Source organism: Python bivittatus, unplaced genomic scaffold (genome assembly GCF_059951505.1).
Source record: "Python bivittatus isolate LINGU-HERP-01145 unplaced genomic scaffold, Pbiv_v1 ctg000560_np1212, whole genome shotgun sequence".
NCBI lineage: Eukaryota > Metazoa > Chordata > Lepidosauria > Squamata > Pythonidae > Python > Python bivittatus.
In genome coordinates, this window is record NW_028277083.1 from 6,488,442 (window position 1) to 6,511,640 (window position 23,199).

Genomic DNA, 23,199 nt, shown 5'->3' on the forward strand with positions numbered 1-23,199 from the left:
CCCCTCCTGACGCTCCCCAAAACCTGTTCTGGAAAGGTAGACTTGTCCTGCACAGGGAAGCTCCCTTCGCACGCCTCGAGATTTAAAAAAAAAAAATGGTCCCGTTCCTCCAGAGTCCTCGTCCTCTTAAGAGCCCGTCCGCGTCATGCCAGGGAAGAAACCGGCACGATATGCCCCGCGGCGCCGTTAACAGCTCATCAGGTAGACTGTGCCTGCACAAGGAAGTTCTACGTGGCCTGCCAGTGGCAAAGACTTGGTCTTTCACCGCCAAAACAGCCGGCTATGCGTCTGACGGAAGAGACTTCTTCGTGTTAAATGGAAATAATGGGAAGGAATACTTTTTTTTTTTTTCCTTCAAAGAAAATCACTCAAAGGAAATCTTACTGCTCTTGCATGGGTGAGGACAGCTGGGAGGGAGCTAAACTATTGTACACACGCAGGAGACTTCTTCCTAACTTTTCACTTCAATGCTCCACGTTAAAAAACAATTTTTTTTTTTACAGAACAATAGTTTTAAGCACCTGGAAACTACTTACAGCACACCAGAAAAAAACCTTTTATGCTGTGCAAAAAAAGGTCTCTTATTTTAAATGGAGAAACAATGGACGATGATGAGCACGTCACTAGAAACTGAAGAGAATATGGATTTATTAAATCAGAAACCTACAAAATATTGAACTTTCCCATATTCTCCATTACAAACTTATTCAATAATTAAAGATTCTATAATTGGGGAGTTAATTTTTCAAAAAAGCTAACTACTGGTGGATTGGTACAGTTCCCAACTATAAAAGAGCTGAGTGATTATGCCAAATGGGGATTCACAAAGTCCAGGCCAATATATACTATTGATTAAAGCTGGGTTTTAGGATCTGACTTACTTTATTCTGCCAGCATAGTTTTAGGATGATTAGTGTTGCAGTAAATAAATAAAAGCCATTGGCATCATCAATTGGCAGATAATTTTTTTAAAAAACCAGCTTTATAATGTCACTACATGTGACAAATTGTACCTTAACCTTGTTTGGTCGGTTGAGCTGTACTGAAAAATACCATTTTTATGACAGTAATAACATTTGGAGGAAATGTTTTAAAGCTCTAGCCAAATAAATGTGAGTGTTTTCAATTCTTAGGTGGCACTTCTCATTTGGAGCCTGCTCTGTTACCGGTCCTTCCAGTTTACCAAGCAAACAGGAAAATGACAGAACAGTGTTTATACCACTTATTCTACCAAAAAGGTCACCTATAAAACCCAGTTGCATTATGTTCCCTGTGATATGTCCAATAGCAGAAAGTAATTAAGGATTTAAAAATGCAATCCATTAGAAGCATTATAGTTTAATTGATAATAAAAGGCACTAAGGCCTTACTAGGTTAAAAATTTTAGGACAATATATTAAAAGGAGTGGGAAAGGGACTGGACTGGAAGAGCCAAAGAACTTGATAGGCCAGGAATATTTCAGCATGGGAAAAGAAAAAAAAAATTCTAAAGCCCACCTTAGACAGGCTTTCTAAGAAACCAGTTCCTTATTCCAATGGTGCAATAAGAATGGCTCAAAAAACAATTGGCTTGTATGTATGCATTATAAATATAAATAACAATAATCCACTGGGCAAAGGACTGTATGATTTATTAAGGCATAATTCAGATTTTGTCTTATCAAGTAAGATTGGTTTTCCATTCATTATAAATTCTACTGAAAAGGGAAAAACTGAAGACATGTATAGAAAGAAATCCAAAATGCTATTTTAAAGTAAGGCAAAAAAAAAAAAAAAAAAAGATCAGCTAAAACAAACACAGAAATCCGACAGTATAATCGTACACAAGATTATCTCTGCGATGTGGCAGAAAGATCCAAAGGCCATCTTCCCAAAAGATATTTTTCCTACAGCCCAGGAAACCCAATTCTGAGCTTGACAGCTCAAGAAAGAGTTCAGCAAGCAAGCTTTTCTTCTGTTATCAACCCTTTCCATCAGGTTCCCATGAAAGTTTCTGCCCTGCGCCTCAGCTTTTCCATCATGTGCTATTATAGTTCCTCCTTGGCCAGCACTGACAAACCACAGTGTTGTGTCCCTAGCCGTCATGGCCCTTTGGAACATAAATACACCAGTACTGGGGCTCTCTACAAAGCAGCAGCTTCTATGATTTGTCAAGCTTAGTCTCCTGGCTATGCAGCCACCTACATTTATTTCCCTTGTCTGCTTCAATCTGTCAGTCTCCTTTTCAAGGGAGAGACAGTTGTGGATTTTTTGGTAGATAAAATGTAAATAACAAAACAAAGAAAAAGGTTGTCTTGTCATCTATGCTGGTGTGTGCGTGTGTGTGGGGGAATCAACAGTTTTCTTGTTTTGTCTGCAGTAAAGAAGCATTTAATGTAGGGGTGGAATGGTGTTACTTTCACCTCCTTTTTTGGTCTTAATAGGAGGTAGGCATTTTATTTATCCTGTGGGTGTTAATGTGAGATAGAAACTTAAGAGTACCCATCAAATACACTTGCAAGGTTTGTCTCCAATTCCCTGGTACATCAATGGAATGAGAAAAAGAGTTCTACTTCATGATAAAGCACAATAAGATTTAAAACTACGGATGATCATGAAATGCCACCGGCTGCATTTGATTTGCTAGTTCAAAGGGTTAGGAAAATCCAGTGTCCTTGCTCACAATTGACATCTGTCAATTAAACACTCTGTCCACTTAATGCTCACATTTATAGTTCATAGGACTGGTGTCAGATGAGTATTCTGGATGGAAAAAGGTGTCCATGTCAGAATCTGTATTACCGCAATGCAAAGTGGGACCAGACAGATCATGTAGAACATGGCATCGTGGAGACCTAAGAACAGACTAAGAGAAAAAACATTTCATAACTTTCCACCAGTATTGAAGAATAAAGTATCACTATGGCTCATCCTTACTGTACTGGTTTTGTTCCACTCTCCAAAGCGATCCTGCTTTCTTTCGTTTGCATTCGGAACCCAGCTTTCTAAGCAAAATATCTCAGCGCTACTGAATTCACACACTGATTATCCAGCCAACCCACTCAAAGACGGCCTGGGGGCAGCTATTATCCAGGCAACCCACTCATAGCTCCTGCAGGGAGCTACGCTCAACTTTTGCAGCAAAACCAAAAAGCTGTATGTCACCTTCAAGGCTAATTCATTTTCACATTCAGAATTACTATCCACTTCGTCAGACACATAGTCTGATGTGAATCAAGAGTCAAACTGGGTCTGTGTGTAAAAAACTATAAAGCTGTAACTATTTTAGGCAGAGACCCGGAGTTGACTTTAATAATAACCTGTCACTTACCTTGGATCAGGGTCAACAGCTTTACTATTCAGATCTGGGTAGCCAAATTGATTTAGGATAGAAACCACAAGCATAGGAGCTAAAGACTGAGCAGGTTTTGTAAAGAGCGCATTGGTTCCAAAGACCATAGAAGAGAGCGGTGACCTGAAATGTGAAACGGAGACTTGTGTCACCTGACGTAGTCATATAAACAGCTTGGCATGTAATATCTACATGTTAAATAAGGAAGGTCATGATACCTATTGTTTCATTTAAGATAAAAGGAGGACATTTATTTAAAGAGTACCCACCGTCGTTTATGTTTCTTTAAATCCGCATCAATAATGTCGGCCAATGGCAAATTAAACAAACTGAAGGAAGCTTGAACCATTACCCTGAAGAAATAGAATAATCTCGTGAATTAACCCGCACAAGTCAAGTTTGTATAGTAAGTCTGTCCATAAAGTACTTTTGATTATGTATTGTTAAATTAAAACAGAGCACATATCTGGAAATCAATCACTAGGTGTTAGAGCTGGGCACAATTTTTTTTGAAGATTTTTTATCCCACCATTTATAGATAACTCAAGGTGGCGAACATACCTAATACTCTTTCCTCCTCCTATTTTCCCCACAACAACAAACCTGTGAGGTGAGTTGGGCTGAGAGAGAGGGACTGGCCCAAAGTCACCCAGCCGGCTTTCATGCCTAAGGCTAGTGCCTTAACCACTAGATCAAACTAGATTCAAAAGCAAAAAGGTGGTTTAGAGAAACACTGGTTTAGAGCACATGGGGGTATGTACATCACTCTTGTCTGCAGCTCCTTAAGTCACAAATATCTTTTCCCCTACAAGTGAGAAAAGATGCAGCTGATTTAATGAATTGCAGACAGGCTACATTTGTGTCCCCAAGTACTCTGAAGCACTGCAGAACTTTATCAAGATGTAACCTTTCACCAAAAGAGATGCCTTCAACCTGAATGGATAAAATGAATTTAATTTGAAAATGATTAATGCTTAGTTTCCCATCCATCTGCACCCAACCTTTTTGTCTGTTAACTTGTCTAATTATAGTATGTTCCAGAGCTGGATAAATTCACACAGGGGGTCTCAGTCCTCCCCAGATAAAGCCAACTGCAATTTGTGCTACTGTACTTTTCAACCATATGGAATTGGTTATGAATTTACTATATCCTTGGTTACCTTTAATTAAGCCCTGGGATTCAGGCATAAAACTATAATTGAGGTCCAGGAATTTTCTTCATCTGGAGAGTTTTCCACCAACATTTTCATTTTAAATACAAAGAACCCTGCGCTACTATCCCAACCATCTCTTTGGTCCAAGCTTTCTCAATCCGATCCCTTTAATTGTTTTCAGCTACAACTGCCATCAGCATAAGCCGTAAGCTAATGCTCAGGGATGATAGGTTATCGATCAAACTACCCGCAGGGGTTTCTATCTCTGAGAAAGCTAATCTGGTCTTGCCTTCTTCCCAGACCTAGCTAGCTACATCCAGGTAAGAACCATCAGATGGATGCAACACCACGTATTGGATTTTAGCCACTGATAATTTAACTGTAACGAACACACTTCATCCTCTTTTTAAAAGCACCAGAATCAAAGGTGATCACTCTTTTCTCATGAATTATCTAGCACTATGGTAGAAACAGCTCACACTGATGAGAAAGATTATAGTTTCAAATGGTTTGGGGCCATTGATGCTATAGCTTCAAATTTTTGAGCACCAAATCCTGGCTGACATTCGGTCAGTGTCAGTTCTAGATTGAGAAATTCTCAATGGTCACTAGATGGCAGGGAGAAGTTCAAGGTGTCTGTATCTCCTTGGTCTCCCCAGTTTTGGCAGCCTAGAACTGTCAGCGGTATTCTAAAGCTCCGAAAATCGATGATAAATATTTACTTACATATTGACAGTGAGATAAATAGCCAGTAAGTAGTAATATTCTCGACCCAGAACAAGCATGACAACTGCAGCAATTCCTTCCAGATAGAAAGAATATAAGACAATCTTGTAATAACCAAATTTCACCAACAAAGTGTGACTGATGAGCACAAGACACTGAAATAAAATAGGGATAAAAACAAAGAGAGAACCACATTAAGAGAGTTATTGTACTGTAGCCTTGCTATGCAAATATAGTATTTGTGTAGCCCTATCAAAGAATTTGAAAATAACATCAAAATATCACTTCCAAACATTATCTGTTGGTTTACTAACATACAATAGTATGTCTATTAACAGGCTGTTTATACACTTATCTATACAGCACTGCAACAATGACTTCAAACTTATGTTTCTGGAAAGACAATTTATTTTCTCTCCAGCCAATCCTTACATCAATTCATATTTAAATTTCCTTCCTTCCTCCCTCCCTCCCTCCCTCCCTCCCTTTTCTGGCCCAACCAATCACTAAAGTGGAGAGAAACTTAACAAGCCAAAGTCCCAATCACAATATTGAAAACATCAAACACAACCAAGTAATCTGAACAATTGGACTATATCAAAAGATATATAAGGTTAGTGCTGCATGACCTATTGAAGATCAGAGGCTGATGAATTCAGGAAGGGGGTTAAGAAAACATGTTTCGTTAAAAAAAAATGTGCTAGAAGATGAAGTACTAGATTTCAATTTAACCACTAAGCCAGTGTGTCTCAACCTTGGCAACTTTAAGATGGGTGGACTTCAACTCCCAGAATTCTGGGAGTTGAAGTCCACCCATCTTATTTATTTTGTATCTACATCATATTTATATGGCTGCCCATCTCGCACAAGCGACTCTGGGCAACGTAGAACATCATTTATATATTAACAATTACTAATTTCTCTACAATTACTAATCTTCTCTACTTGGCCAGCAGCGGTCGCAGGGAAGTCGGATCATCCGGGCTTTCTTCCTCCTTAAAGTTAAATCTTAAAGTTCCAAAGTTGAGAAACATTGCACTGAGCACTTAAGCACTCAGATTTAAGCAGCCTCTTCATCAAGTTATAAGAGAAGGCTGTTTAACTTGGAAGTGTCACACTTAGTGGACTATTTAAATTTTATTGGTCAATGACTGAAATAAAGTTCTTGTCTATTTAAAAGTCTGTAGAGAGATTTGTTAATAATTTAAAACATTTCAGTATGAACACTATCATACTGGCCTGAAGAATTTATTGCCAAGCAAGGTTGAAAACTGTGTCTTTCCCATTCACATTTGATTCTCGCCATATTTACAACATTTACAGATGGCAAAGCTGTTTTTGGTAAGTTGTCTCCAAAGTTGAATTGTATTTAGATTTTTTTTTTAAGTAATTAATTGGGAGAGAAACCATATTTTGAAAGCAAATAGGCCAGGTGGGCTGTAGCTGAAGTGGTAACTCTCAAATCCTACCTCTTGTCATGATGGAGTCATCAAAAGAGGAAACAAAATTCCACAAACATACTTGTTGAAAACTATTCATTATATTCTGGCACATGCTGTGTTCAAAACAAATATATAGACATTTCTACTGGTGTACATATAATATACATATATACAAACAAGTTGTATTTTGTGTTGGGAACAGGTGAGAAGAACCTCCTCCATTAGTTGAATCATATATATAAAAGTCAAGCAATTTTGGCTGAAATCAGTAGTGCCAAATCTTTGATCTTAAAACATGATGTTTTTCTCCAAGATAATCCCTAATTTTTCCTAGCAAGAAGTATAACTTAAATCTGCTGGGAATCAACACATTTTTTAAAAAAATAAGAAAAAGAACAAGCGGTTTCCTGCCTACCTGAGGACAGATAAAACCTGCTCCATACATAAAACTTCTGACAGAGGATGAAAGAACTCCCTTTGGGATGAGATTATCTGCAAAGATCATCATGAAATTGTTGCAGAAGGCTAAGTGGAAGACTTGGAAAAAGTTCATGATAACAAAAAACAAAAAGTTCTTCTGAGTCAAGATCTGGCAGGTCAAGGAGAACACAGAAGACCAAGAAAGAGTGGTCGTGGTGCTTTCTGGATCAAACCCCTCCATCAACATTTCCTTTTGCTCATACTGAGTAGTGCTGTAGAAGCCGGTGTAACACATGCAAGCAGTTGCAATGACTCCTACTAGCACGGTGAAGGCTTGAAAATAGGCAAAGCGTTCCATGTTAGCAGAGATTAAACCACAGAACAGGATGCTGGTTGATCCAACTAAGCTTGCAACCTGGTTGTACTTAATAAGCTGGAGGCGACTTTCATGTCTGGTGGAGATTTCAGCAAAAAGGGCACACTGCGCCAGCAAGACAAATGTGAGCAGGCCATCAAAGGCGCACAAAGCCACAATAAGATGCAGCCCACAGAGCCAGTCGTGTTCTTCGTATTGTTTCCAAGGAAACCACGGAAGGAGGAAAGCCAGGGCGTACAAGGGAGCACCATATAAAATAGAAAACTGACGTCGGGAGCAGCAGGGCACTTTGGAGTTGTCTTGAATATACCCAAAGAGAGGATCATTGATGGCATTCCATATCATAAAAACAACCTAGGAACAAATATAGCAGGTCAGGCTTCACCCAGCAAGCAAGACCGGAACTCACAAAATCCAAGGATACCCCATAAGTAATTCTCTATCGAAGTTAGGAAGCCATAACCAAAGAATTCTAAACTATGATGTTTCAAGAGCAAGCTTTACAATGGAAGCAATATTCAAATCTTTTTGCACCTCTTTCTCAACTGACTCAGCCCTCTCTTTTGCACGCAAGGACTAGTTTTTAATCCTCCTTGGTTTTCCAGCTGTCAGATTAGCTACTGGGTTGAGTTTCCCTGGCTGGGTGAGAATGAACATCAGGTGTGAGAGTGAAAGTTTTCTTTCCATTTTACACAGCTCAGCTGAAACCATCAAATTGCTTATGCTGTACAAATGGCACAAGTTGTAAAGTGTAAAAGAATTAAATAACAGAAATCAAAGAAACTCACACATGTTTTTCCAGAGAGATTTGAAAGATCTGGGAAATAAGCCGTGATGACTAATGAAGTTCTCCCATTGTAAGAGCCCAACAGTTTATTGATCACACTTATATCACACCTTTTGTAACAGGAGTACAAGATGAAGTACACAGTGTTCCCTCTTTCTATTTTTCCCCATAAAACCCTGTTAGGTAGATTGGGCTGAGAGGGAGAGACTGACCCAAAGTCCCCTAGGGATCTTCTATGGCTGAGCAGGGGACTAGAAGCTGGGTCTCCACACTCCTAGTCCACCACCTTCACTACTACACCACAGTTGCTCTCAAAAAACAAGTTTCCTGCTGAGTTTCAAACTAGCAGCATTTGGGTTACAAAGTCGAATTTTTACTGATTACAACAGTGTATTGCTACTTTTATGCCCTATCTCTTGTGACAAGCTGTTCCTTTTGAATTTAAAAATATGATCTACTTGGAAACAAAACAAATATAACTACATCAATATTTACTGTACCTGCCCTTGATGGAATGCTGCTTCTGAGATCTTGTACTTGTTTAAAAAGAGTTTAACATAATAGAAATTGAAGATACTGTTCATCATTCCAGCGCCTAAGGTGGTCATCGAGTAGGCAAGAGCATTAGGATGAAGTCCTAAAAAAGACTTCATTTTTCTACTGTAATATTTTTCTTCTTCCCTATGGAAAAGAAATAATTACTGTTGAAAGAAATAAGTAGATATGGCTTGTAATTCCCATTGGAGCATCTCAGAATATGATTTCTAATTTTTAAAATCCTATGTACAGCTGGAATAAGAATTTAGAGAGTTAAGAATGAAGCTCATCAGCTTAGAGCACATAATTTGTGGAATTTAGCGTGTTTCTGTGCAGTATTTGATGGAACGCAGAGGCAATCAGTGGATTAATATCATATCAATCATAACATGAACATGACACGCTAATGTATAAAACATTACTGAACAATTTTAGTATTGGAACAAAATTATTATTGGCCAATATATGCAAAGATAGTAAATGAAAAGAACACAAGATGGGCGACTTTGAATAAATAAATAAATAAAAGCAAAAATAAAAAGGTGGGTGTTAATCCTATTTCATTAGATTTTAATATACGGCAGAATTTGAGTATGTTACAAATCAGAATTTTTCATCCTCAACTAGCACATAAAACCATTGATTAAATTAGGCCAGCTAATAGCCGGTAAAAGCCCAACACTTTGCTTGAACAAAGGTAAATGTTGACAGAGAATATAAATCTTCTTTTAATTAGAAGACAGTATTGTTCACATGACCCACTAGAGGGCAACATTTTCTCACCTACATTTATCCATGCCTAGCAATTGGATAGATTTAACACAGGAAATAAGAACATTGGCCTTCATGGATCAGGAGAAATAAAGGACGCATCTTGCTTTCCAATTGAGATAATATAGAAGAGCACAAAAGAGTCTGCCCCTCCCTTTTTCACCCAAATTTTTCTTTTTAAAAAAATATTTATTTAAAATTTAACAAACGAAAATATAGACCGAAATACACCATGTACATCAAAAATACACTAAACCCCACACACACACAATTCAACAGAACTATGAACTTAAAAATCCCTTCAAAACAGAGATATTTAATCCACCTATTTGTACAATATGTTACAATTGCATACTACAATCTGTTAATCAGAGGGCAGCACTGCCCTTTATTAACATTTAATTCCAAAGGCATCCTGAGGTTGATGCAATTGATGCCTGGGGTAAGAATGAATGGCACGCAACGCACAGCATACTTAACAGGAATCGGGGTTTGTGTGTGTGTGTCTGCTTGAGGTCCACCTCCCACCCTACGTCTGATCCCACATCTTGGCTCACAGCACAATAACATCTATTATATAGCATTTTCATATACTTTTTCTCATATATTTCCATATGTATATTCATAGCGCAATTAATACAAGACTTTTACAGAACTACAGGCTTGCTTCACGTTTTGAAAAACAAATGCCCCCTTTGATACTGCAAAAGGGCAGCAAACAGCCCCATATTTAAAAAGGTGACAAGGAAGCAAGTTATGGGTCCCTGCATAAAGCGTAGGATAACGATAATTCTTCCTTCTCCAAAGTGCTACACAAGATGATTTTGGTTTCTTGTTGCAACCAGCAAACAGGAATAACCATTTTTCAATATCGGTTCCACAGTAAGACTCGAACTGGAAACGTCTGTCATCGCCCATACACACCCTTTTAAAAGCCTTAAATATTTATGACTGGGAAAATTTTTGTGGACTAAAGATAACGTAACTTTCTTCTCTCAGGACTCCTTCCCACTTCTAAAAATTACACAGGACCCCCCCCCACAAGAGCTTTTGTTTGTATGGTTTATATTTATCAATATTTACTTATTAAAAATTAAAATTGATGCATTCGCTGCTGCTACGGCTTCTCATGATTGTTCAGTGGGATTTTAATATTGCATTCTTTTTTAACAGAGGCTGGCAAATCATTTTGATTTCACAAAGCCCTGAGAGCGTCTTGGGGGACCCCCGGGTCCTCAGACCATACTTTGAGAAACACTGGTGTTGCAAATTAGATTTTTAGCCAGGAAACGGTTTCTGCCCGAAAAGTTTCTAGCGCCCTTCAGGGATGCTCTGGGGAAGGCCACTGGAAGCTCAAGCCACCAGAGAGCGGTGGCTAAAAATGCAGAAGCCTACAATTATTAAAATGGCTATTGTTGTTATTATTTTCATAAGGTCCAACCCTGCATTTTACTGAACCCCGCAGAGCTAGGCAGGATTCATATTCTTGCAATGAAAATTCCCAACTGACTTCAGTGGCAGTGGAGGAACAGTACTGTATTTTAATTAATAATAATTTTATTTATATTTATATTAATAATTATTATGGTCATGAGTAGGACCTTTTCCTTGTGTACCACCGCTCGCTGTCAGTCAGGGCCTCCATCATCTGCCCACCTGCTTCTCAGAGAGCCTAATTCCTGCCCCCGGACCAGCCCATCCACTTCCTCCACCTCTCCCGCAAAACCATTCCCACGGCAACCCTGCCCGTGTCAACTCCGCTGCTCAGCGGAACTTCTTTACAGGTGAGGGGACCCTGCACGGCCCGCTCTCGCCGGGACGCCATTCGTTCCCCCTAGCAACAGCCCCCCGCGACGCCTAGCAGCGGCTACCGCCCCCCACCCCTTCCAGGGCGAGACCACACTAACCCACACTCCGGCCTCGGGCGGCGCAGAAAAGCTCGGAGGGCGGGTCTTGGCCGCCGAGCCCCACCCCCGCGGCTCGCGCGCCATTGGCCGGAGCGGCCACGGGCGCCCGGCGAAGGAAGCGCGCTATTGGCTGCTGCCGGCGTGGGTTCCTGGTTTTGAATCGCGGCCGGCGTCTTTGCCACGTTGCCTCTCCGGCGCTCGCTCGCTCGCTCGCACGCGCCCCATTCGCCGCCGGGGAGGGGCGGGGAGGGGCGGGGAGGGGCGCTCGGGTGAGTCCGGAAGCGCTCGGGGGAGCTCGGGAGCGGCTTTAAAGGCAGCGCGCAGCCGAGCGGCGGCCGCGGCGGCGAGATGCTCACCGACAGCCTGGTGGAGGAGTTCGAGATCCGCGAGGATGAGCCTTGGTACGACCAGCAGGACCTGCAGCAAGGTGAGCGGGCTCGGGGACCTCGCCCCTTCCTCCTGCTCTCCTCGCTCGGCTCGAGCCTCGGACTACACCCCCCATTATCCCCAGCCGACGCAGCCTCATCTTCTGGTCAACCTCCTCTTTGGCTGAGGGGGGACTCGAGCGCCTATTATCCCTGTTACCCCCCGGGGTGGCTCCCCATCCTCCGCAGCCAGCCCACCGCCCTCCTCCAGCCAAGGGACCCCGCTCCCATCACCCCCGGCCGGACGGGAGGGCTCACAGCTCCCCATGGGGCCAGCCGAGTCCGGCGGGAAGGGGAGGGGTGGACTCCCCCGCCCTCCTCCCCCGCCTGGGCGGCCCTCCAGCTTCCAGAAGTCCCCTGTCTCCCCCTCTACTCCCATCCCCATCCTCCCCAGCTGGGCGGGGGTGGGCAGCTGCAGTGCCGGCGCATCTGGAAGGGAGCAGGTTGGGGCTGGCAGGTGCAACCCCTTTGCCTCCTTAATTGGGTGGGGGGCTTCTCTGCCCCCTCCATCCATCCATGGGACAATGGCTTTGTCTTTAATTCCCGCTGCTCACCTGTGCGGAGCACCCTCCCCTCCCCTCCCCTCCCCTCCCCTCCCTTCCCCTCCAACTCCTGGCAATGGACTTGCCCCTTCTTCCCATCCCCTAAAATTGATTCCTCATCCTTTCCTTTGGCTCCCCCCCCCCATCTCTGGCTGGTTAATTCTGCCCGCCAGCCTCTTCCCGGCTTTCTCTTCCTGATCCTTCCTTCCTTGCCATGCTGCTCTTCCTCATCGCGGTCTCCTGCTTTGTTCCTCCACCCCACCTCCTGCCCCTCTCGCAGGTATTTCCCCGCAGAGTCTTACTCCAAGGAAGCCAAGGGACGCCTCTGCTTTAGAAAAAGGCGTCTCGCCCTGGACAAAAGGGGAAAGGAGAATGGTGGGGAGGGGGCCCCAACGCGCACGGGGAGGAGGATGACAATGAACAGAGGAGGGGCGTAGCTGGGAAGCCCTTGAAGGAGAAGTGATTGATGTGAACTTGGGGAAGAACGTGAAGGGGGAGGAAGGTGGCCAATGGACGGATAGGCTGGGGAAGAATGGAAGGAACTAGGAGAAGAAATAGGCTTTGCAAGGCAAAATGTGGGCAGAAGACCCTAGAACGGGGTTTCTCAAGCTCAGCAACTTTAAAATGGGTGGACGTCAACTCCCAGAATTCCCCAGCCAGCCATGCTGGCTGAGGAATTCTGGGAGTTGACGTCCACCCATCTTAAAAGTTGCCGAGCTTGAAAAACACAGCCCTGGAAGATACAGTCCTTCAAAAAGCACACGGAAGGACTTTCAAATGCAATTAAAAATAGCCAAGCCCAATTTCTTGCCGTGTTTTATTTGGAAACGAAATCCTCAGTTCCACCACAGCAGTCACCTTGCTTGGGAGTAACAGCACTAAGCCCTGTAAAATACAGTTTCCCAAAGAAGGTTAGACTTCTGGAAAACGACAGGTGAGTGAACTGAAGCTTTTGGGATGTTCGCACGGTGGAGCACAGGTGTGCAAGGAGAGCTGGCTTTGAGTTTGAGTGGGTGGGTATCCCGTTTGAGGTTAATTGGTCAATAAGCGATGCCACAAAACCTAAACCAAATTTTATTACTGTTTTAAAATTTAAAATTAGGGTTGTCTCATAAGTCCAAAGGCAGATTAGTGTGTGCAGATACTGCAAATAAGTGCTTTTTACGTGGTAGTGGCTTTTCTGCTCTGCATTTAGTTCTATTTAAGGGCCAAGAATTAGACTTTGCCTTATTATCAAATGCCTGTTGCCTAGTTTACTTCTGAATGTTGGAAGAATATCCAGTGAGATATTCCAAGGCTTACCTTGTCCTTCAAGGGTGTAAGGCTGATGAGAAAACATCTCTTCTTCACTTGGAGCATTTTTTAAAGCCTGTCATTTAAAAGGCCTTGCTTTAATTTGAGATAATACATCGTTTAGGGGGGAGTTGTGAAATGCTTCACCCAGAGCGCTTTCTTCAAAGAGGCTCAAACCTTTCCCATTTCCTGGCTGTAGTGACTTGAGTGACGCAAGTCTGAGACACATATTCATGCAATCAAGATTTTTATTCTCTACAGTGTTGCATCGCATTCTTTCAATATGATTCCAGCCGTGGCCTCTTGGCTCTGGATGCAATGAAATTGCAGCTGTTGTGGGTTCCTGTCATTTTAAGACCAGTGGTCAGTTTCAAACTGTGAAAATGGCAATATCTTTAAAACAACAACAAAAACCAAATTAACTTCATAATAAACCATTTGTACTATTGTGTTGCTTAAAATTGCCAGTTAGAAATATTGCATCAGTTGCAAAATCTGAATTGCACCTTCGGTTAGAAGATTACATTGCCTGAGAAGTAGAAATCTATCAACAGTCATGCACGCTTTTTCCTTTGTGGCACTTAGCATTGCAATCTATTTTCTTGTATTGTACTCTGAACTTTGGATTCTTTGTTTCATATTATTAATGCAGTTTAATGTTGGACTATGGCATTTATGATTGATTTTCCAGAACTGGGTAGCATACCATAGACTCTTATTTTATGGCTTTATAAGCTATTGAAAATGGCACTAAGTGGCCATACTGATTATTTTCCATGCAGTAGTGAAAGAAGAAAGGAAGGTATATTTCTGAATGCGTTTTAAATGTCAGAAGAATTTCTTGCTGAATATTAATATTGTCGTGCTTAGTGTTTGTATCGCTCTGCCGTATATGTGACTTGCGAGCTGCAGACATCATAACAACATAATGAGAAGATGAACTCCTTTTCTAGTTAATCCACTCAAGACTAACGTATAATTTTGCTGAGTATCTTCAATTAAACTATTTGCCTTAAAATTGGTATGTTCCTGTTGAAAATACTAATCTGTGCAGTTTATTTATCTTCAATATTCCCTCTGGGAAATGCTTCACAAATCTGTGTCTGAAATAGCTTGCGCAGACTTTAGCACAAGCTGTGTGTTGGAAGAGTGATACACAACTTCAGACTATCGTATATTTTGGGGACTGTAGGTGGACTGTTCTTGTAGTAGTAGAAGTGGATCAAAGGGATTTTCCGTGGCTTTGCAATTAATGATCAAAGGCTCTATCCAGGCTTCACTGGAATTGGACCAGTAGCTGTGAAAGCATGTGTATGCTGAAGGAAAAAATAGAAAAATAGATTTCTACTAACAGGTGTATACATTGTATGGAGATAAAATGTAGATATACCTGTTTGACTTTAACTCCTATCACTCCCATAATACATTTATAAGTTTAATATATCTGCAGGAAAATCAGACTGGGGAACAGCATGTAATCAAGTAGTCCTTACGTGGATAATATGATGCAAGAAATTAACGCCTTGTTGCTTGTAGACTTTGAATGTTGCTTGATACAGATAATAGAATATAACAGCGTGGAAGTTATTGGTGCCCGAGTGACTGAACTTTGAATTATTAACTATGGGCAAATGTCACTGAGTGCAGCACCAACTGTATTCATGGCAATTCTGGAGATTGTTAGAGAAGATTATGCAAAATCCTAGCTTAGATGTTTTGCAAACAGCACCAATGATAGTTTATAGTAGTTTTGAGGTCAAGAAACATAGCTTACAGTGACCTAAAAAGAGAATTTGACATAGGTTGAAGCAATATGGGGTCTCTGACATCTTATGAATCCCAAACAAGTTTTCTACAATCTTTTTACACTGCTAAGTGCAATAGAGCTGGAAGAAAAATGACAACGGATTAGTTTGTTTTAAGGTTTGTTGTAACTTATGTTTGGTTTCCAGTCAACGTATAATTTATTTCAAATTGTCAAGGTCCAAACAACTTCTGTAGTACTACTGAGCTTCTTTCCAAAATGTCTGCTTCAGGTGCAAAAGGGCCTTTTTAAAGTTTAACCAAACCAGACTTGTGGAGCAAACAGAGAACATAAAATTAAGTGCAATGGATCAGGTCAGCATCATGAAGATCTGTAAGTTCTTACAGCCAGAACACAGATATTGTTGACCACCAATGTCCTTTTGTGCCTTAGGCAGTTAATGGGAAAAGTTTTAAGATCCCAAGCCTTGGATACTTAAGCACAGTTTTAGGAATCTGCCAGTTCTTTGCATGATGAAACTTGTACAAACTTAATACCAACAAAGTTGGCCTGTTTAAAAATAACTTACATTCTCTGGTACCAAGCCAGCATGATAGATCTACACCAAACATTTAGGCCAGGAAGAAAAGTAATGTTGTGAAACCCTGCTTTTTAAGGAGCCAGCCATGCAGTAAAATTTTACCTTATTGCTTTCTTTCCTTTGTGGCTGCCAATTCTACATCGTTGTAGTTTGGTGAATTGAATACTAAAGACATTGGGTGAAAAATAGAATATCTGATGCATCTGCTTTCAAAATCTATCCTGAAAGGACTTCACTAACTTTGTACCTCTTACATTTCACTGAGGGCAAAATAAGAAACACAGATTAAACTTTAGATACTAACGCAACTATGGTATTACAAAAAACCCCTTTAGAGCAGTGTTTCTTAATCTTGGCAGTTTTCAGAGATGTGGACGTCAACTCCCAGAATTCCCCAGCTAGCAAGGCTGGCTGGGGAATTCTGGGAGTTGAAGTCCACACCTGTGAGAGCTGACAAGGTGAGAAACACTGCTTTAGAGATTCTGAAAGGTGCCATTAATCGCCAAAAAGCAAGCCTTCATTCCTCTAGAAATTATACTTGATTTTTTTTAATGCTTGTACAGTACTTAAAATAAGGTGGTGGTGATTGCATTAAACAAAGCATACCCACAATTTGTTGTAGATCTTCATCTGGCTGCTGAGCTTGGGAAGACCCTGTTGGACCGAAACACAGAATTGGAGACCTCTCTGCAGCAGATGTATTCCACCAACCAGGAGCAACTGCAGGAAATAGAGGTGATTGTCCTATAAAATTGGATTATATACCACTCTGGGCTGCTGGTTTGCTGTTCTGATGTAGAGGTATGGCTAAGGGAGGCCAACAAACCATGTTTGCACCAAGAGTCACCAGTGTAGAAAATCAACAGCTGGGTCCACACAGCGCCTTCTGTTACCATCTGGTTTACTTTCAGCTTAGCGTGTTGTATGATCTCACCTATAGTGGGTTTGTAAACCCGGCCCATGTCCCTTCTGCACTGAAAGGTGAACCGTCGCATGTTGATGCAGACCTCATGCGTTATTACCGGGTGCAAGCTGCAGCATAGCTGAAAGCCAACATTTTCCAACACAGATTTGTCTTGCTAATGTGTGAACTCACAAGTGCCTTTTCATTAGGCATTCTTCAAGAGGAACATCTTCCATTTCTTTTCGGAGTAGTAGTCCAAATTAACCGGTTAGATTATATTGCCCGTGTTCAGACCGGGCCATATGACGACATGAACAGATGCATTTGTGTAGCACGGTCATCTTGGTGAGTGGTGATAGCGGTTGGATTTCTGTGGCTTAGTATGTTGTATGAACCCAATCGGAGGCATTTATGGTTCAGTTTATTGTGTGAACTCAGAAAAGGAATTAAATCAGTAAAGGAACTAAATCATTACCAAATTATAGGTGCTGGGTGAATGTTGCCTCTGAGATAATGCCAGTTCTGGCTTGGTCTAACCCAGTGTTTCTCAACCTTGGCAGCTTTCGGATGGGTGGACTCTAACTCCCAGAATTCCCCATGTTGGCTGGGGAATTCTGGGAGTTGGAGTCCACCCATCCGAAAGCTGCCAAGGTTGAGAAACACTGGTCTAATCCCTCTGTTGATCATGGATTAGCTATAAATGGCAACAGGTAATACTGATTCTCATAGAGTGAAGGTTGAGGATGGTGATCCTAGATGAAAGTGTAATCCTGTTTCACACTTCTTAAACTGGAAGCCGATCAGTCTTTTAAATCAGGTAAACAAAGATTGGAAAACACAAGCTTTCATTACCTAATTAATAGGCTACAGGCAAGAATGACAGAAACCGACACAGACTGTTGAAAAGAGCTGTCGATTTTAATAACTTGTTTCTGCCACCTCTTTGGCACTTGAAGTCTTTCTAGTTCATGAAACTATTAGCACAACATACAAATGGCACGCATGAGAGGCTAGGGCGTGGTGGTTTTCAGTTTTCAATAGGAGAAACTGGAATAGGAATCCGTTGTTTGATACTAAGGTGCCCCTTCAGTCAAGCAGTTTAAAAATGGAAAGATTAACATTCTTACATCAGCGAATTTGAAGTCAAGGCTTTTTGAAAGCAGTTTTTACAACGTTAAAAAGAAGGATTTGGGGAATTAAGCGTGTTCCTGCTGAGCATTTCATACAGATTTCAATCAAGCAGGAATATTTTGGGAATATAAGAGGTTCTCCCTGAATAACTCAATTTTCCAAGGGTTGAAACAGAGCTCACATTGGTGACTAACCAACAGTGGGATGTTATATTGCTGTCTCTTATGACTTACACACACTTCTTTTAAGATCACGTCCTGGGCTATATCAGCAGTTCTTGGGGAAATAAACACTTGAATTGTATTCTAAAGCAACTATTGGAAATGCTTCCCAACTTATTGACTGCAACTCCTAGCATTGGTCAACTAAGGTTGAATTTTTGACCAGCAGGCTCAAACCATCTCATAAAATGTCATTTCTAAGATGATTTATGTGCAGCAGCAGGTGAGGGGAGAAATAACATTTGGGATTAACACCTCCAAATCTCCTTGACTATGCATTAGCAGTTTCTTAATTTTTGATTCTGACCTCAATTTCTCCTCCTTCAGTAGGCAATTTTCCCATAGCGTGTTCTGAAGCCTAAAATTGGACAATGCTGCGTGTCTGAAATGATGAAAGTCGCTCTGTTTGTTAGTTCTGAATCTGCTGGTCTAATACACGTACCTGTTTCATTTTGCAGTATCTGACAAAGCAAGTGGATCTTCTGCGTCAGATGAATGATCAGCACGCCAAAGTCTATGAGCAGCTTGACGTTACTGCTAGAGAACTGGAAGATGCGAATCAAAAACTGGTTGCTGATAGTAGGTCCTCTCAGCAGAAGATAGGAAGGTAATACGTTGGCTGTTGCAGCATGATTCCCCTTATCTACCAGGGTATTATAAATGGACTCACGCACCTTGTCCAATTTTATCAGAGGGTCTATCTAAGCAATACGTTAAGTGGTGGAATGGATTGTAGGCCCACTTGCTTTTTTCTTTCTTTCCATGTAACTCCTTTCGTCTATCCCCAGAAAATCAGGAGTCTGGTAGCCCCTTTTCCGATGAACAAACTGTTTTAAAAGGCCTAACCTTTCGAGAGCTTCAGCTTACGTCATCAGACGCATGACAAAGAGTCATCAGGTAGTAATGCAATGAAGCCATCGGATTCACCAGCTGCAGCTTGGAAAAGGTTCTGCCTTTTCTAAATGTTGTAACAAATTTTATAAAGTTAGTTGGAAAAGGGGCTACCAGACCCATGTTGAGCTCCTCCTACCATATTTGCTCCCAAAAGTTAACTCAACTGGGAGATAAGGGGAAGTGTATGTACCATGCTTACTTTGGTGCTAGTTCTTCTGAATGTGCCAATCTGGAACCTGATTTTTTTAAAAAAGTGTCTTTCTCTCGAGCATGGGGATGTGATGTTCACAGAACTGCTTTTGTTAAAGTCTGTCTTAGCTGGTGGCTGAGGAGATGAAGTCAGGAGAACATCAAGCTATACTGAGCAAGTGCAATCATCTCTGACAGCTTTGCACTCCCTGGTTCATGTGCTTTCTAAAATTCCTTTTAGTCTCACGGAGACGATTGAGAATCTCCAGACTCACATTGATGAACTGCAGAGGCAGGTGGAAGAGCTGAAGAACTCTGGGCAAGGCCACATGAATTGTGAAAGACCCGAGCAGCCAAAATCTGTCCACAGTTTTCCATGCCTGAAGGAACTGTATGATCTTCGCAAGTAAGTGGCAAACTCACACAGCAAAGATAAGGGTGAACGTTGACAATTAATATTATTTACATGCCATATTCTAGCCATAAATTCCCAATTGGTCTGTTTTCTTAGAAGATGGAAGCCATGGACTGCTTTGATTGAAAACTGACGCTTAAAATGCTTACCTAATATTCTAGGTTTAGATAAATACACCCAAGTCTTCCACTTTTGGGTGATCTCTTCCCTGATGTGAAGTATCCATAGGATTGATGTTTTCATATGCTACGGGAGCAAGATTTATTGGGCAAAGCAAACTAAGCGTTTTTATTCTCTCTTTCTATGTATGCCTAGGTATTTTGTATATGACCATATCTTTGCAGAAAAGATTATATCTATGGATAATCAGCTAAGTCCTGTAGAAGAGGAAAACCAAAATTTGAAGAAGGCTGTATCTCTCTTGCAAACTCAGCTCAACTTGGAAAAAGAAAAGAGATTGTCTATGGAGGAAGAGTACAGTCTTCTGCTCAAAGAAAACAATGATCTTGAGCAACGGCTGGTGGACATCAATCTGTACCGGGCGAGAGTGGAGGAGCTGGAGGTAGAAGTGGCTGAAATGAAGCAGCACTTTAATTCTGGAAGCACATGCGTGAATGGGATGGAGCAACTTGTCCCAGAATCTTTTTTCATTTCTCTTAAAGACCCTGTAGAAAGAGAACTCAGCCAGAGTCCTTTGGATGGAATGTCCTTCATCCTTCCTGAACTTGAAAAAAGGTCCCTCAAAAGAAGCAGCAGCGAGAGCTTGCTTAGCAGTGCTGCAGGTGAGGACCTGTTCAAAGGCCATGAAGAGACCTGTATCCGGCGGGCGGAAGCCGTGAAGCAACGGGGCATTTCTCTGCTAAACGAGGTTGATGCCCAGTATAACGCCTTGAAGGTCAAGTATGAAGAACTGCTGCAGAAGTGTCAGATGGACAAAGAATTTCTGGACCACAAGGCTGTGCAGACCTCAAAACAGTATTCCAAAGATGTCAATGGAGGGGGTGTATCCCTGGATGTGTGTCTTAGGGAGCCTGGTTCCCCCAACGCTGATTCAGCCAGCTTTTCTTCCAACGCTCCCCCTGAATATAAACTTCTCTTCAAGGAAATCTTTAGTTGTATCAAGAAAACCAAAAAGGAAATAGATGAACATCGGGCAAAATATAAGTCTTTCTCTTCTCAATGTCCTTGAAGCGTATTGGTATAATGGTGGGGCTAAAAAAAAATAAAACCTTTTTCATGAAGTAATCCTTCTAATGTTTCTTAGAATACAAGATGTAGCATGGCTGTATTCTTCCAAGGTATATGTTGGCTGATTTTCTGTAGAATGAGTTGGATCCATCTCACCATGAACCAAGTTCTCCTGAGGGAGAGCAACTAATTTGCAAATTAATTTTGTTATGTAATTCAATTAACAATCCTCGTTCTACTCAAAAAGCCTGATGTAGAAATGAGAACCATGCAAGTTATATTACAAACTGACAATTCTCCTGGGCTTAGATTCTTCCTGGGTGTTGCAAAGTGGAACATAAAAATTCTTTGGTAGTGTGCCATTGTTATATATAACCGCAAGCCAGCTATTAAACATTGTGTACTGCTACATTTCTTAAACCTGAGAATTTTACAGATCTGTCACTATTTGATATGCTGGGATGACATTGTCTTATCTGAAAATCCAGTCTGGCCTCTCATTTAAAAAAAAAAAAAAAAGTTCCAGGATTGGAGAAATGTGGGTGTTTGTATATAGGTAATCCTCAATTTGCAATCAAAATTGGGACTGGAACTTCCATTGCTAAGCAATGCGGTCGTTAAGTGAATCACACCCAATTTTACCACCTTTTTTTGCCATGGTCATTAAGTGAATCTGGCTTCCCCGATTGACTTTGCTTGTTGGAAGCCCCCTGGGAAGGTCGCAAATGGCAATCACGTGACCCAGGGATGCTGCAACCGTCATAAATACATGCTGGTTGCCAAGCACCCAAATTTTGATCGTGTGACCATGGGGACGCTGTGATGGTTATAAGGACTGGTCATAAGTCACTTTTTTTTCAGCACTGTCGTAACTTCTAAAGGTGGTTAAATGGCCATAAGTCAAGGACTACCTGTAATTTGGCTGACAAAAGTCCTGGTGGTGTATCTCAACCTTCCACTGCATTAGAAGATTGAATACCGCAAAACGGTATCCATATGAAAAGTAAACTGATTAGGATGGAGCAAAATAAAAATAATAGAAGCTGTTGCATGTAGGCCTCAATTTCACTTTAACTTAAAACCTTTCAGCATGTCTTCAAGGATCTGATTTTCTGAAGATGATCAACCACGTAGCCTGTTTTAAGCTCAAGCTGGTAAGAGCCAGAGCGGCTTCAACATCCTACCGCTCATTCCTCCTCTATAGTCCCCCATCATCGTCGCAAACGTGCTGTATGTAGAAAGAGCCAAATTATGACATAATACGTAGGATACCATTCTGAGCCTCCTGCTGACAGTGACATCCTATTGTAAAGTCCAAGAATTCCTTGTAGTTTTAGAGCGTTTACTTTAAGCTTTTGTCAGAAGAACCTCTTGGGAATACAAGTTTTTTTTTTTTTAATTCAGAGTATGAACCAATGTCCCCAATAGTCCTCTCAAAATACAGACGAATAGGTAAGTGGTTAGCTAGCATTACAAAAGGTGACTTGTTTTTCCAAAGAAAAGGGATCTGTTCATGTTGCATTCCTCATTTAAAAAGAACTTGAGTCGCGTAAAAAAAAACAAACCCGCAGCTTGTAGCTCTTGGCTGCTCTTACGAAGTCTTCTGCCTTATCTACCGCCATAAAATGAGGGTCACTTGTTCTGCTTGAATTCAGAGATTTCAGGCAGAATCTCGCTTGGTGTATTTAAATTTATGAGTTGTACAGTATTGTGAACGTTTTGCAAAGAGAAATAAATCCTTTCCACAATTAAGTTTTGGCTGGTATTTGGTGAATGTATTTATGTGCCTCCGACTTTATGCGAAGGAAGACTGCCATAGAACGGTGTGGCAATATTGCTGATCAGACTACAGAGGTGTAGTATATTAAAGGGAGGGGTGTCCTTCTGCACTCACAACTCCTGCTCAAAGAGCAGGCGGTGCACCACTTACCTTTCCTGGATCTGGAGGCCCTGCTCACAGTCACTCATGCCTTGGTCCCCTCATTTGGACTACTGCAACGCCCACCACGTGGGGTTCCTCTTGAGGTGCATCTGGAAGCTGTGGTTGACCTTAGAACATGACGGCTCAGGTAGTTACGAATACTAGTTGGATGACCCATGGAATTCCAGTTGACTTCCAGGTGTTGCTTGTCTTCTTGAAGGTCCTTCATGATTCGGGACCACCCTTGGTAGCCTCTGCCAATCTGATAAAATCCAAGAGT

The 23,199-nt window shown here is 41.5% G+C and overlaps 2 protein-coding genes across 4 annotated transcripts; one reads left to right on the forward strand and one right to left on the reverse strand.

Annotated features, from left to right (window-relative positions):
• Positions 1-1,393: 1,393 nt before the first annotated feature.
• Positions 1,394-11,502, reverse strand: LOC103065276 (solute carrier family 68 member 1). The gene is made up of 7 exons (XM_088148078.1): positions 11,452-11,502; positions 8,737-8,917; positions 7,069-7,803; positions 5,212-5,366; positions 3,601-3,684; positions 3,311-3,454; positions 1,394-2,845 (listed from the first exon to the last, which is right to left on the reverse strand). Exons 2-7 carry the CDS (start codon positions 8,887-8,889, stop codon positions 2,716-2,718), a joined length of 1,401 nt encoding a protein of 466 aa, XP_088004204.1. The 5' UTR covers positions 8,890-8,917; positions 11,452-11,502; the 3' UTR covers positions 1,394-2,715.
• A 218-nt stretch (positions 11,503-11,720) lies between these two features.
• On the forward strand, positions 11,721-22,750 carry CDR2 (cerebellar degeneration related protein 2). Of its 3 annotated transcripts, none has more exons than XM_088148081.1 (5): positions 11,721-11,878; positions 16,679-16,791; positions 18,771-18,919; positions 19,637-19,801; positions 20,126-22,750. In XM_088148081.1, exons 1-5 carry the CDS (start codon positions 11,800-11,802, stop codon positions 20,997-20,999), a joined length of 1,380 nt encoding a protein of 459 aa, XP_088004207.1. In that variant the 5' UTR covers positions 11,721-11,799; the 3' UTR covers positions 21,000-22,750. The 3 variants fall into 3 exon arrangements, with proteins under 3 accessions (XP_088004207.1, XP_088004208.1, XP_025032054.2); XM_088148082.1 differs by lacking the exon at positions 11,721-11,878 and adding an exon at positions 12,599-12,698; XM_025176286.2 differs by lacking the exon at positions 11,721-11,878 and adding an exon at positions 13,138-13,352.
• Positions 22,751-23,199: the final 449 nt, after the last annotated feature.